Source organism: Panulirus ornatus, chromosome 29 (assembly GCF_036320965.1).
Source record: "Panulirus ornatus isolate Po-2019 chromosome 29, ASM3632096v1, whole genome shotgun sequence".
In the NCBI taxonomy this organism is placed as follows: domain Eukaryota; kingdom Metazoa; phylum Arthropoda; class Malacostraca; order Decapoda; family Palinuridae; genus Panulirus; species Panulirus ornatus.
The window spans coordinates 11249612-11264611 of NC_092252.1; the positions used below are offsets into that span (position 1 = coordinate 11249612).

General features: G+C 37.2%; 1 protein-coding gene across 6 annotated transcripts in view; it reads right to left on the reverse strand.

Moving 5' to 3' along the window:
• rg (A kinase anchor protein rugose) overlaps positions 1-15000 on the reverse strand; it is a 662216-nt gene that overhangs the window by 620016 nt on the left and 27200 nt on the right. For all 6 annotated transcript variants that reach the window (XM_071679213.1, XM_071679211.1, XM_071679212.1 and 3 more), the window contains exons 4-9: positions 7710-7766; positions 5693-5833; positions 5115-5272; positions 3909-4122; positions 3243-3465; positions 454-596 (exon numbers count right to left, since the gene is read on the reverse strand). In XM_071679213.1, the coding sequence (XP_071535314.1) occupies positions 454-596; positions 3243-3465; positions 3909-4122; positions 5115-5272; positions 5693-5833; positions 7710-7766 (936 nt within the window). The remainder of the gene's footprint in view (positions 1-453; positions 597-3242; positions 3466-3908; positions 4123-5114; positions 5273-5692; positions 5834-7709; positions 7767-15000) is intronic.

A 15000-nucleotide genomic window follows, 5' to 3' on the forward strand; every position in this document is an offset into this window, starting at 1 on the left:
AATTTCTTGATCAGGAAATGATTTATCTATTATCTCTGATTTTTTAAACAAGCATTATGATCCCCTGTCACACTGATGGTGGCCACATAAAACCCAATATTGCAAAGAATGCATTTGGTTTCATGCAGAAAAAAATAATAATAAATTGCTGAAAAATCTATCCACAGAAAAAACACAGCTCTGTTCCAGAAGGTCATAACTAGCCCTATGCATGGGAGGGGACAATGTTGGTAAGGCAGTGCACAAGAGTGTTTTTAAAAAAGAAGGAAAAAAATTCTAAAATCTAATGGTGACTCAGTTCCAAGTGCGTATCTACAATAAAAGAGCTCTTTTCTGACAGAGAAAATTGAACACATTACAACTTATCACGACCACAGCCATTAATATGAATAAAGACATTATTGCTAAAAGAAAAACATTACATTAATAGTACGTAAACATGCAACCACTAACCTCATGCATGGTGGAGAGGTAGTTTAGAATGGCCTGAAGCTCATCTTCTTTGACGCCATTGCCAATCATGATTAGCTGCTTAAGGAAAAGCAACATGTATGCACGCAGGCTGACTATGTCCTTGTCACTTGGTCGAGGACCATCTGTGAATCAAATACAAAGGTTAAGAATTTCTTTTAACAAATACCTGCAGGAGAAAAAAGTGGAAGATAAGCTAAGCTGAAAAATATAGGTAAATGAATAAATGAATGAATATGTCCATGTATTTCCTACTTGTCATAAGCAGCAACTAAAAGGAGCAAGAGCTTGCATCTAAAAACCCTCCCTTCTTTTTAAAAGTTAGAACAGAAGAAGGGGCCACGCAAGGAGTGCTCATCCTCCTAGAAAGATAAGGCTGGAGCATCTGAATGTGCGTGGATGTTACCAAGATGAAAAGGGAGAGACAAGTAGCATGTTTGAGGAGAGGAACCTGATATTCTAGCTGTGAGTGAAACTAAGCTCAAGGAGAAAGAATAATTTGGGAATGTCTTAGGGTAAAGTCAGGGGTTAGTGTGAGAGCCAGAACTGTGAAAGGGTTCGCTTTTCCGATGAGGGAGTTGGAAGAATGTGTGAAATATTGCAAGAAGGTGTTCTACACTCTGGTGCAAGGGATCGACGAGGTGATGAGGTGTGGAGATACTCCTCCTGTCAATGTCCCAGATGATAAGCACAATGATTATTTTGATTTAGATTTTGATGATACAGACTCGCTAAATGTCGACACAAATGATGATGCATGGCGCCTTTACTAGTGGACTGCACAATACAAATGAGACCAAGTCACAGCCCATTGCCTATGGCAACACCGTCTGAGAGTGCAGGGTTGGAAAGTATTACTGGGATTTGCGATAATATAAGAATAAATGCTCAATTTGATAAACTAAACAATTTCATGTTGTTTTTAAGGAAACAGTAATAGAGCTTATTGAAATTAAAACAAAGAAAGAGCAAACATTCACTCATAAATCAAGAAAGAACCAAACCCACCTTACTAAGAAAGTGATACATTTCACAGAAGAACATATGTCTTTTTAGGCCTAAGTATCCTCCAGCAACAAGGAAGAAAGTTGGAAAGTTGAAATGTGTGATTATTAGGATACAGATCCACTATTGCTCAGTTATTTCCATTTCTGTTGAAGGTTAGGAGAGACTGCATGATAGGGAGGATATAATAAGGAAGATGAGCATCGATTGCAATATAAAAAATACTGTTTTTTTCATTTCATAATAACTGTATAAGGCTTTATTCATTATTCATCATGCCGAATTGCTGTAGTAATAAATAACATTCAATTATGATACTTTCCGTTTATCTTCTCTCAAAATGAAATGTGTGGATACAACTGGGAAACATAATAAATTAGGCTAGACAAAGAAGGCTGATAAGGAATTGCTTGCCTGGCTGGCTGGTAGGCCAGCCAAGAATAAAAACAAATTGACTATCATTCCATCAATATGTAGGGTACCAAAATAATGAATGAAAGATATACTGTAAACCCTCGATTTTACAGACCCCGATTTAACAGATTTCGGAATTAATGGACCTGAAAATAATAATACATTAATCAATAGAAATTAAATAAAAATCAAAAATGAGTAAAAAATCTCAAACATCGCACCATGCGTGATTCATATCGCACTTGTTTTTGGAAGTGTGGGTTACACTCTGTTTCCATCTCAGTTTGCCTCAAGCAGGTTGTATACAGAGCATTGCAACTTTATTAAATAACTGCGCAATCCATACAATTAAAAATGGTAGCAAGTGATAGAGGACTAAAAAGAAAGCATGTGAACTGAATAATGTATTACTGTATATTGCATTAAAAAATGGCCCATGGGTTACATTCTCGATTTAATAGACTTTCGGCATTAATGGATAACCCCCTCACCCAGATTAGTCCATTAAATCGAGGATTTCCTATACATGAAACAACACTGTCCATTCTTAACTATGATAACAGGGAAGCAGTAGCCTCTCTGCAGGAATTACATACCTAAGTTTACTTTTAAACTGTTTATGTCTCATACTATAATGATAAAATGTTTGTAGGGGTGCAAAATCCCTGAATGTTTAAAGACAAAACTGTGGATGTGAGATTATCAAACAAATTTATGCTCTTCCAAAAAAGTGTATAAGCAACTTCTTACATACTCCACATAAGAATTTTCACCATGGAGAAAAAAAAAGGTGAAATAATACATTCAGAGCTAGTCACTGAAACAACAGAGCTAATTCATGTAGAAAATGCTATAGCTGAATACTGCACAATAAAGAGTGACATATGAAAAGCCCAAATTAGAAAATAGTATTTTTGGGAGGATTTCATTATGTATAAACAAGCATGGCAGACTTTAATTATGGTAGCAATATAAGGCTGTTCCTATATGATTATCACCATAGACAGCTGGCACATTTTAAAAGACAGGTTTTTCACTTCCCCCAAAATTTGTAAATACTTTCCCTTGTCTCCTTTTTCCCTTTTACAATCCCCCTCTATCTTTAAGTTAAGGCCTGGTTTTGATGTACATTTTGTTTGTGACTGGATTCTTAAAGAAGATAAATGTACCATTCGATTGTCTCCACATCTTAGCCTATGAAAAACAAACTCATGACCTAATACCAATAATAACCAGTATCTACTAACTAAAGTGCACTCATCAATACACCAAATTCTATCATGACTAACAATTGTAACCAACCATACAGTGTAACAAAAAGCTTTATTCATTTAAATTAGCCTTAAACTTACCAAGACCCTTAGGATTTATTCCACTTTTATCCCTGGGATTAACCACCCAATAGTAATATTTGAGTGTGTGCATCGTCTGCAAGACTGTGGAGACCCTACGGACTGAACCATAAATCTGTGCATCAGACAGGAACTCTGTGGCCAGGTATGTGTACAGTCGCATCTGAACTGCCACCGGAGAGTAGATCCACAGTGATGGATTAAACAGAATGTGGTCCAGCAGCTAAAGAGAGAAAGATATACATCTAACTAAAAGATACATGATGTTTCATAAGTACTGATGTGGCATTTATGAGCGTATTAAGCATCACAAACTAAATCTGAAAAATTGGTATCTATCTTCTATGCAACAAAAACAATACTAAGAGTAATGTCATTAATTACAATTTCAAAATCCTAAAATCTAATTGCAATACTGTAAATACATACTATAATTTAAATTCTAAAATCATTAATATGTCTCCACAGTTCAATGTTCACTATAAGAGGAACTGATGAGTTAGGAAAATCATTGTGAGAACTTTTCTCATCATCAAGTCACTTCCAAGTGCCAGAACCAAATGGCTACATTAACCTGATTAATCTATCCTTATAATGTTAAAAGTAGAAGTGCTGCAACAAAATACTATAAAAACATAGAGCCATTTTTGTTTATACAATACAAACCTGTTTCAAGAGCAAATCTGAATTAGAATTTGGACACGTGACAAGGAACTTTGTTAACTTGAGAAAGGCAGTAAGAACATCCATTGTAACATGATGTCTGGAGGCGCGGTGCAACAAATGTGAGATCACAAGAAACCCCCGATTCTGAACCATATGTTGTTGAACTGTGTTGCAGCTTTCAACCATCTCACATATGAATCCTACCAATGTGGAACTGAAAAGAAAACTTTTCTTTCAATACTATTAACATACTTTCCTACTAGCATACTCTTTCATAGGAATTGCAGGTGCAAACCATACATAAAACTTTTTGTATCAAGAACCCAAGAGTAGTTCTTATTTTATTTACCTATGACTAGTGTACATAGGTTTAGCAATATTTACAGAAATCACTCATAAGTGCATGAAGCAATATCCTAGAGAGAGTATTTTGTCATTTTTATGTAATATCTAAGGCATATTAGTGACCAGTTCTTAAAGATAACACCAAAATATAAAAAAAATTATTCTGGGAATATAAGCAGTGCTTCCTCAAGTCTAACTAGGTGCATAAGCTTTGCATATTCAAGGCATAATTTCATGGATATTTACACAGTGCTACTTCCTATAAATATTTTCAAAAGTCTTAAGGTTTATTTTGAAGTATGATATACACCTACTATTCTGATGATGTATATATAATAAATCCAACTTTACTGTGGGAAAGACAACATTAAAAAGTAGTCACATATTGTTTTATCACAACTGATTTTGTTATTGGCTTAAAAAGACAGAAACTGTCTAGCATACATGCTTTGTATAGCTGTTATTGAAATTAACAGCCATAAAGTAATTCTTGATCTTTTCAGTTTTTGTGTCAGGTAAAAAATCAATTTAAAAGATTATATGTTGGACTGGGTTCCAATGATTATGAAAAAAGGATTCTACATTTCTCTGTTGTTCTATTAATTCCTGTTGTCTTGCTTATACACTTTTGAAATAACCATACTAGCATTCAACCCTGACAATTTACACTTACATTACAAAATTTATGTCAATCAGAAGGCTATAAAAAAGTGACTCTTTAAAGTACAACTCAACTCACCAATGTGCAGATAAGGAAATTATATTGGTGATGATATATCAAGAAAATATCTACCAAAAAATACAGCTCTTTAAAGCACAAACACACACACACACACACACACAAAAACTAGCTTGGCTTACCCTAAGGAGGGATCTTTATTAGTGTTGTAATAGTCATTGATGGATGGGGGTGTGTCATGAGGTAGGTCAAGCTGCTGAAACAAAGGGAAGAGCACCTGGATACCACCCATGCTGTTCAGGGTACTATGGATGCTGTGTGTCACGACTGCTTTCACATCCTAAAATACAAACCATAAGTTAAGTTTTACTGTGAAAAGATCAAGAAAAATCATGCAAGTCATTATGAATATATTTCAAACTGCACAATTAATTGTAAAAAATTGGTAAAAGTAAATAACTGCAGAAAAATTATGCAAAGCATTATGAATACATTTAACCTTGCACAATTAGATTTAAAAAACTGGTGAAAGTACATAACTTTTCACTGTCAGTCAACAATCACTCAATTTTCAATCAAGGATTTATTTGAATCAAATATATGTTTTAATTTCACAGATATACATTTCTATTTCATCACCTTAAAGATTACTCTGCCTAGCAATTAACTCCATGTATTTCTTGAACAATGATTATACTACATCAAAAGGTAACTGAAAAGGCTGAGAGGAAAATAAAAAAATTGGATAATGACTACCTACCTGCAACATGAGAGCATGCGGGTTGTGCACAAAGTAGGACGGGTTACCCTTTGGGGCAGACTGGAGACAGAGCTGAGAGTCTGTAGCAACAGGATTATACATAAATACAATAGCTGCTGCTAGTTTACCATCATACAGTACCTGAAAAAAGGAGATTCATTATTTGCTTAATGAGTAATATATGGATCAAGTTATGTGCATAATACAGATATGACTTACCTTAAGGATTGAACATATAATCTGAGATAAAACATGGCTTGAGAGACAATTCCAACATATCAAAATGCTGATTTAAATGTAAAAGTACAGGAAAATAATTACTCAGCAAAATAACATGGTCTTCAAAATAATAAAACTCAGACAAGTTAATGAAAAATAATATGAAGTTTAAGACTAGAAATACGATAGAGCTATCCAGAAAAAGATTCTGAATCTGAGCCAGTAATAAAGCTACTGTGGGTATCAAACTAGAAAGGTGCTGGATGCAACACTTGTCCCCTACAGTGGAACACAGTTAGTGGAATCAAAATGGAAGTGGATGAAAACATAAGAAATATCACAAACAACTGTATTATGTTCCATAGCCAAAGGTGTATTGTACTTCTTCAAGTTATGAACCAGCTAAGGTAAACCTTTTCCTATAGGGTTGAATCATTTATATCAAAACTAGAGTTATGGGTAATAAGCTTTTCAGTTCTCAAGATGCAAGGAAGCATGACAAGTTGCAGATTACAGAGTGATAAATGACCATGCACAATGACAACACTGAACAAAGCAATACCTAAGTGTGTGACATGCTATACTAGCAATTCAAAAACATTTGTCTTGATTGGAGGAATTTTCCTAAAGGTATGAATCAAGTAAGGTTCCAGGTTAAACCATTTCACGAGGAATATAACTTGAGCACAATCCAAATAGGAGTTATAGGTGATACATTTCTTTAGATGCTAGAAAAAAGTATAAATCATCTTGCTCCAAAATTCTTCATTTTCCTGTTCCTACATGGAATACAGCCTAAAAATTACATGAGCCCCTCCAAAATATTTACGTTACTTCCCTGTCCTAAGAGTTCCTTTATCTTCTACGGGGCTCCCACAGCATTCAGGATACCACCCACATCCACCAGGTGGACCACAGACTATGTAGTGATGTTTTGCATATGTGTTTAAGAGAAAAAAGTGTAGGACAACTGAGCAGTAAAAGTTCAATGCCTTCATTGTGGTAGCTGTATCACAGGTATGCCAGGTCTTCTGATATGTTAAAATACAGTCAAGGGCACAAAAAGGTAAAAGTAACTCAAATATGTGGGTAGTGCAGTTTCTAACAGATTTATGTCTGGCGGGGAGAGGTTTAAGATTGGATTAGAAGAATTTATGTATATGTATATGTTTTGTCATTTTTGCATCTGTTGAGGTAGAGGGGATCTGTGAGTACTGGGTTTTGAAATGCTTCTGAAGTTTGTCTCCTTCATTAATCTCCAGCCATTTCCTGAGACTTGGCTCTTTTAATTCTGGTACCAACATCGTTGCCCTTCTCTTGACCTTCTCTATTGGCTCTGTGGTTCTTTAGGTGTGGTGACCAAACCTGAGAAGCATGCTCTAGTTTTGGCCCAATGTAGGATATGAACAACTTGCTAAATATTTTTGTATACATATACTTGACAGCTGTTGGTCTCTTAACTGCTCTCCTAATATGAAACTCTGGTGACGGGTTAGGGGTGATGTCAACTCCCAAGTTCTCACACATAGAATCGTGAATAGTTGGTACAGGTGGTGGGAAAACTACTGTAAATGATCTGAACCCATGTGGGCCTAACCCTAAGTAGGCCTGTGTGTGTGTGTATTACCTAATTGTAGATGTATGAGATGGGAGTCACACTCAAAGGGCCCCCTCCCTTGTACATTCCTTACTTGCATTATACGGAGAGGAAGTTTTACACTAACAGAAAATGTTGTGAATCACTGAAAAAATACATACCTCCCTTCTTCAAATCAAAGAGTTGGCTAATGTGACTTACCCTTTTGTGGTTCTCTGGTAGTTGTAGATAACTTTCATTGTCGAACCGAAATTGACTCTGCAAGAGAAAAGAGAAAACCATCACCCATGCTGATCCACTAGTGCAGGCACTAAGAGTGACAAAATGAGAAGAGTACAATAGAAATGAAATATCAGAGATAAGAATTAGTTTCCATACAAATAACAGTGCGACATATATCAAATACCATACTAAAATGCAACAGAAAATAAATGCTTTCAAGTCCTCACTAAAGTCAGGTAATCTGGAAAATACACTCAGAAATATTAGCCCCTTAAAAGCTGTAGGCTCATATATCCATTTCACAGAGATAGAACATATATATGCATGAGTGTATCATTATCATAATTTTTATATTCCTTTGCATGTGTTCGTCATTTCTCATGTTACTGGGATAATGCCAGGAAATGATGAAGACATGGCATCTAGCTGTCATGTATAATGCTCTGACATCAGAGTCTCTTATCCACAACCAGGTCCCACAGCCATCTCTAAGATTTCCCCAACTGTATCATATGCCTTGGTTCAACCTACTGACAGCACACTGACTCATATTAACCACATAAGCTCCAGTTCACTTCATCCCTTACATACCTTGCCCCTTTTACTCAAAATATACTAAAACTCTCTTCTTGTCTTGGTTACATCCAAACAAACTCAGACATCCCAGCCTACACTCAGACATCCCAGCCTGATTCTTTAAGGAAGATGAGCCTGAATGGATAGAACAAAATGTGCTGTATTTTTGATAACTGGGAGTGGATATGGCAGCTGAAGTAACCTGCAGGGTATGGGAGGGGATTCAGATCCTGGGTGCACTGAGAAGTATGTGGACAGAGATCAAGTAAATGTTGGGATGAAATGGCAACACAGTATCAAGATTTATTTCCTTAACAATGCATCACGATATAAATGGGTTTAAATGGCTATGACCTAAATGATTCGTACAATTTTTGTTTCTATGTGTGTGATATTTCAAACCTTGATATTTTTCCCATTCTGAGGAGACATCCTTTCTAACGCTGGCCAGCACTTAAAAAGATAATGCTTTCTAGATTTCACTACAGCTGAGTGCACCTACAAAAGTAAGAAGTATATAAGTTGGCAAAAGAAAAGAACAGCTGACTACAGATGAGATACATGCTTACAAAACTGTGCCAAATGTTGAAAAGTATATTGCACATATTTAAAATGTACCAACTAACTGGCATTTACATGTAAAACTGAGTACATTAATGATAATCGTGTCAACTTTGCATGTTTTAATTATCAAACCTCTACTTACAGGGAAGATATTTTCTGAAATTACCTTTTCAACTAGATATTTCAAGTATAACTCCATCAAACCTCAACTTACATTATTTAAAATATTCTTTCTGAAATCACCTTATTAGCTAAAGTTCCAACTCTCACAAAGATAAACAGAAACATAACCGAAAGAAAACAACTCGTCAGCCTATTGTTCTCGCCAGTGTGACGGAACATTGAACTTCAAATCAGCCATACTAATATCACGAAACTTTCGCTAAAATCTATCAAATGCGTTATATTGAAAAAGTAATTGTGGAAACGTGCATGACGTCAGTGCTGAAATTACGGTACCACCATGATGGTGCAAGAATATCATAATCTCGTACGAGATATTGCCGTAGAAGTATATAAATCACGAAAGGGAAATTGTAGTTCACGTTAAAATACGATATATTCTAAATGCAAGAACTATACAGAACGTACCAATAATGTTAACTTTAAATTACGGCATGAAGTACAAAATGCAATGCAAATTTTAGGAAGTAACGCAGTAAATGACGCAAAGAAACAATCACCTGTTTGACATATTATTGACCATTATATATATATATATATATATATATATATATATATATATATATATATATATATATATATAATCTTTTAATAACTTGACAATTCTTTTTAATGCTAAAAATGAAAAATTTAAAGACTGAATGGCTCCACATTCATTAAGTGCACTAACCCTCCATGAATTCGGAGAATTAAATATAATTCATTTCGTACAAAAGATTAAATATAATTCATTTCGTACAAATAACTCCATATCATACCTTACTTGCAACCCAACCTGGGTTAGGGTAGGTCGCATTGGATTAGATCTGGGAGAGATTGAACTTTTATCTTTTTTTTCCCCCGTGAAGAGCAATAGTCTGCAGGAGCTCGTAGCGTCGTTGTGCAGGTTGAGGAAAACATCTTAGAAAGGCAACTCTCCCAAACCTTTGCTTTAAAGAATTTTAAGGAACATCGAGGATGTTCTACTGCAAATATCCTGGTATTCATACAACTGAAAATGTCTTGCATGTAAAATTTAAAGGAAATATGTGAAATTTACATAATGTTATGCATGTAAAATCTAGGGAAAACAGGTGAAATTTACATATGTATGTGGCAACGCTAAGGATGATGCAGGATGACCATGGGGAGAAAATTATGCGATGCAAAGTGCAGAAAAAATAATGAACAAAATACAGCATCACAACTAGAGTAAAATGGAATGAAACCGTTGCAATTAAACATCGACCGAAAATATGTAGTATAATATAATGCAATGTAACCCTTGGTGAAAAGAAAAATCCCAGTACTATGCACATAATATGTATTGCATCGGTGGAAAAGTTTACCAAAATCAATAAATACAGAATATTACACTGAAACCTTTGGAAATATATAAAAATCTCAGCAATAGTTACGCAACGTGCAGTGAAATCCAAGTGGCAAATCGCAGTGAAGGTACACATCAGATATACTTGGAAAAAAACAAAACATTAAAAGAAAGAATCAAGACCAAGAAAAAGCTTTTTTTGAGAGTAAGCAAGGCAAGAGAATATGGAAATGGGAACAACACGAGACAGACGGCAAAAATCTACCAAGAAACGTAGTGGCCACAAATGTGAGCCAGGCGCTCGGTAGTAGCTGGTGACGGTGGCCGGTCTTCACGTTGTCACCTCGTGATGCAACACACCTGCGTCACGCACGGACTACACACACACACACGTTTTCTCTCCCAATGATGAAAGAAACTGACGCAATGCCGTCCACACAATAATAATAAAGTCCACCGCCTCGGTAGGGGAACAATATACCTCAAACATGATCTATCTATAGTCAGTATCGGATGTCATTTTCTGCATCAGCAGTGAGAAGGTTAGGCTGCTACAATTCTTTACGAAATTGTGCCAATTTAGGGATGAATTCCATCACATATCAAATAGGGTTGTAGGCCTAATGACCTTCCTCATAGGTCGCTGGCCATAAAACCGAACAAACAACATTGTGCCAAAATCTCACGACCAAGCATATTAAGCTTCATTGAATTTCTTTTGTTCTACGGAACAGATTTATTCTGCTCTACGGAACAGAATATATCAATGATGTGTGTTGCCCTGCGAAAATTCCCTTAAAATACTTACTACCAACCTTCACCTTCAAATTTCATTTAGAGACTTCCGAGTAAACCTAAATAATCTGCCTTAAAAATCCATTTTGAGGAACTGCCTTATGACAACGTATTTCCAAGTATTATAACACAACAATAGCATGATGATGATAAATCCTTTCTGAATGTCCTTCAGTACTAGAATCAAGGTGTGTGGTATACAAAAGGAGGAAGCTAATTATCATTCTCGTGTTTACTAAGGGCCGGTAAACTTTGCTTGGATAAGTTATGGGGCAATAAGATGGCCGCCAGAGGTTAAATTAACCTTGGAAAGATAATCATAGTAAAAGATACGGTGCAACGCTGTAATCTCTATATTCATGAGTCTGTAGGAGTACGAAGGCGGCAAGGCGGGCGGTCCGTCGGTGGCAGGGGAGGGTGACGTGGCGTAGTGTGAGAGTGTGTGTGTCTGCGGCGAGTACGGCATCAGCGTCCATACCCTGAGGACTTTAGCGGTTGCCACATAGGCTAAACACTGCTTGCGAAGGGCGGCACAGCGTACCACTTTCACTGGGTGGATGGCGCTTACAGCGCTCTACTCTCTGAGTGCCTGCCCGCCCAGGGCCGAACCCTGACTCACTCACGATCAAGTGTATTCACCCTAGAACCCAAGACAAACGAGGTAATCATAAGATAACATGGGGCGGGCGTTCTCACAGACAACAATGGCTTATAAAATGATCCTTAATTTACCTTCATCTCGCCATGTAAACCTGGAAAGTCATTCGGCACTTGGTTTACAACAATAGTTCTATGACGCCTGGTCAACACTCAAACACACCAACGAGGCCACACCTCTGACGACCCAAGGCAGTATGACGCTACTTATGTTTACATTATATCTGCTGACCCGGTCACCCCCCGTTTCAAGTGTTCGTCGCGGTTCACAGATAAATATATTTGCTTCCAAGGATGACACAAAAAAAAGTAAGCTAAATGTAAATTCAAAAAACACTTGTCACTTCTTGGCAGCGTTTGTCACAATAATGCATGCAAAATCAAAGACCACGAAAAATGGTAATGCATAAATATAAGCATTTCTTGAAGATCCCTCACTATGGTAATACTGATTGTTCACTTTAGGTAGAACTAAAAGAATAAAAACTCACACTCAAGTTTCTGGAACTCTGCAGTAACGCTAATTATTACCACTTCAGTTTGGTTACAACATGTGTAAAATTCATATCAAAAGATGTTCCCAGTCTTCTGGGATATTACCGATTTAGAAAATACGGAACTAAAAATGAAACCCAACATTTACCTCTTTCATCTTTTCTTTAATCAATATCTTCAGACGAGTGTTAAACTCGAAGAAACTAGAGTAGCTTTATTATCAGAAATCTTCATATTTCCAATAACTTCTATACAAAAAAAAAAAAATCTAATGAGTTTTTTCTTCAGAAAGATCCGCTACCAGGACTTACAATCCGACGAATTTAAGAGCGTGGACGACGTCTAAGTATTAGAACTGAGAAGGACATGCCAAAGGCATCATTCAAAACTGAAGACACCAAGGTACAATTAAAAACCATGATAGAAGCAAAGCCATCACGTCATCGTAATGCTAGGTTCTACTTTTAGTTTCATGATTCCATGTTAATACTCCCTCAAGAAGGCCGGGGACATCTTTCCGAACCACTCACTTTATACCCCCATAGTGGCAACGAGGGCAAGAATGCCCCCCTTAACAGAACACCAAAAGGGTAGCAAAGGCAAGGATACCCCTTAGGGTGGTAACAAAAGCGGCAAGGAAAACTCCTCGTGTGGTAACAGGGAAGGTAAAGGGATCCCCCTCGGCGTATCAACGGAAGGAGGAAAGGTCACCTCATTCGTGGCTAAAAAAGAAAAAAAAAGGAAACTCCTTCATACGGTAACTCAGAAGGACTCCTAATTATTATGGTTATACAAACGATGACCCTCCAAGTCTGGCAACAAGGATGCAAGGTCGTCCCCTTTGTGTGTGTGTGTCAACAGTCAAGAGCTAACCATGGGAAACAATGACGCAACTCTGTCACAGGTTAACACAAACTCAACAAATTGTATGATGCCTACGAAACAGCTTGAGACCCGGTTCTACACAGGTGATACTTCGTACACGAGAATATACGTTAATATTAAGGATCGATAAACTACTCTCAGCGAATCTGGGAGCTTTAAAGACACCCTTATTCCTTAAAAGACAGAGAAAGAGCCAGAGGAAAGGCGAATTCACGCCAAGGTTAGTGAGTGACTGATTGATTCTGTGGAATTTGTTAAAGCGCTAGAACCCAACTGTTACTCAGCGCTTTTATGCGTGAAAAAAGATATCTTAAAAACTTTTAAAAACTATTTACACAATCATAAATTTTCATTTCCCTTTTAAGAACGAATATGACAACATCCTAGTTGAGAATGCAGTACCCAATCCATCCTGACCATTGGGACACCGAAATCAAATAAAACTCTAGTACTAAAAAAAAAGACCCTATTCCAGTGTGAAAAAAGAAAATAAATTTTTCCTTACATCAAAGTTGGCTCATAAAAATAAAAAATAAACAATACCAAAGCGTGACAATCTTGATATGCAGTTTAACGGGTGACAGAAATGACACCCAGCTCGCTCTTTCTATGTTCACTTTCAAACTGATGTGGAAGTTTACTTCTACGTCAGTTGTATCCCCCCACCCCCTCCCCCGCACTATCACACCCAGGGCCTCCCCCAATTACCACACTTAGGGTTCCCACTCCCCCAGCCCATCCACTACCACACCCCTTCTACCTACTCCCACACACGTTCAACATCCCCCACCGCCACAGGTAACAGGTGGAGCGGCGGAGGTCGCCACCGTGAGCCACTTGCTACTTCGTGCGTGGGGCCAGGCTTCGTTACCCACTTGTCAAAGACGTGGCCATCGCATCCCGGCACCGCCCATCACCATCCACTCATGCCAATCTATTCCCGCTGGCAAGACAAAAAAAAAAAAAAAATGTTTTTGGCACTCAAAATTCCATTATACTAGACAGGAAATAATCAAATTGGTAAGTAATCATTTCCTCTGGGTATTCATGTCAAACTCCAAGTCTCACTTGCTCCGCTCCGTTGTCAAGCACCTTAGCAATTTCAGTTCGCCCTCATTCCCTTCGAATCGCAACTGCAATGAACCTATCAGCTACTCCAGAAATCGTCTCCCGTTGCTCAAGACTTACACTTCATTATAATCATCTAGCATAATCTATAAATAGCCCAGTTACAGAGCAGTCATACTAATCCAACGCATTCAGTCCTCAGTGGTATATATATATATATATATATATATATATATATATATATATATATATATATATATATATATAATACGTAACACTAAACAAGAAGAAAAAAAAAGAATGAGACAATAAACACGTCAGCCACACACCCAAGAGTAAACAAAAGTGAAGGTTCGGTGGGGAGTGGTCAGCCAGCCTGCGTGACGCAACTCAGCTACGCTCCCACTTCAAAAGAATAAGAATAAAAATAAAAAAAAAAAAATCTTCAGTTTGTTTCCGGGTGAGTGCAAGTGGCGGGAAGAGACTAAGCTAGACCTACTGACACGCCTTCCTCGCCACTCTCCAGCAAGTGTAGGAGCTAAACACTAACCGCCCTGACAAATGTCGAGGACTGCTGCTCTGTAGACTTAATTTTCCCCAGAGTGAACAAAGCACTATGGCTAGAGTTCAAATGTTCTTGCCACACGCACTGGTACGGAAATTTGAATTATATGAAATGGACCAATGATAAATCATTTCCCACATGTGTGTAGACACACAAGTATACATTTGTTTCAG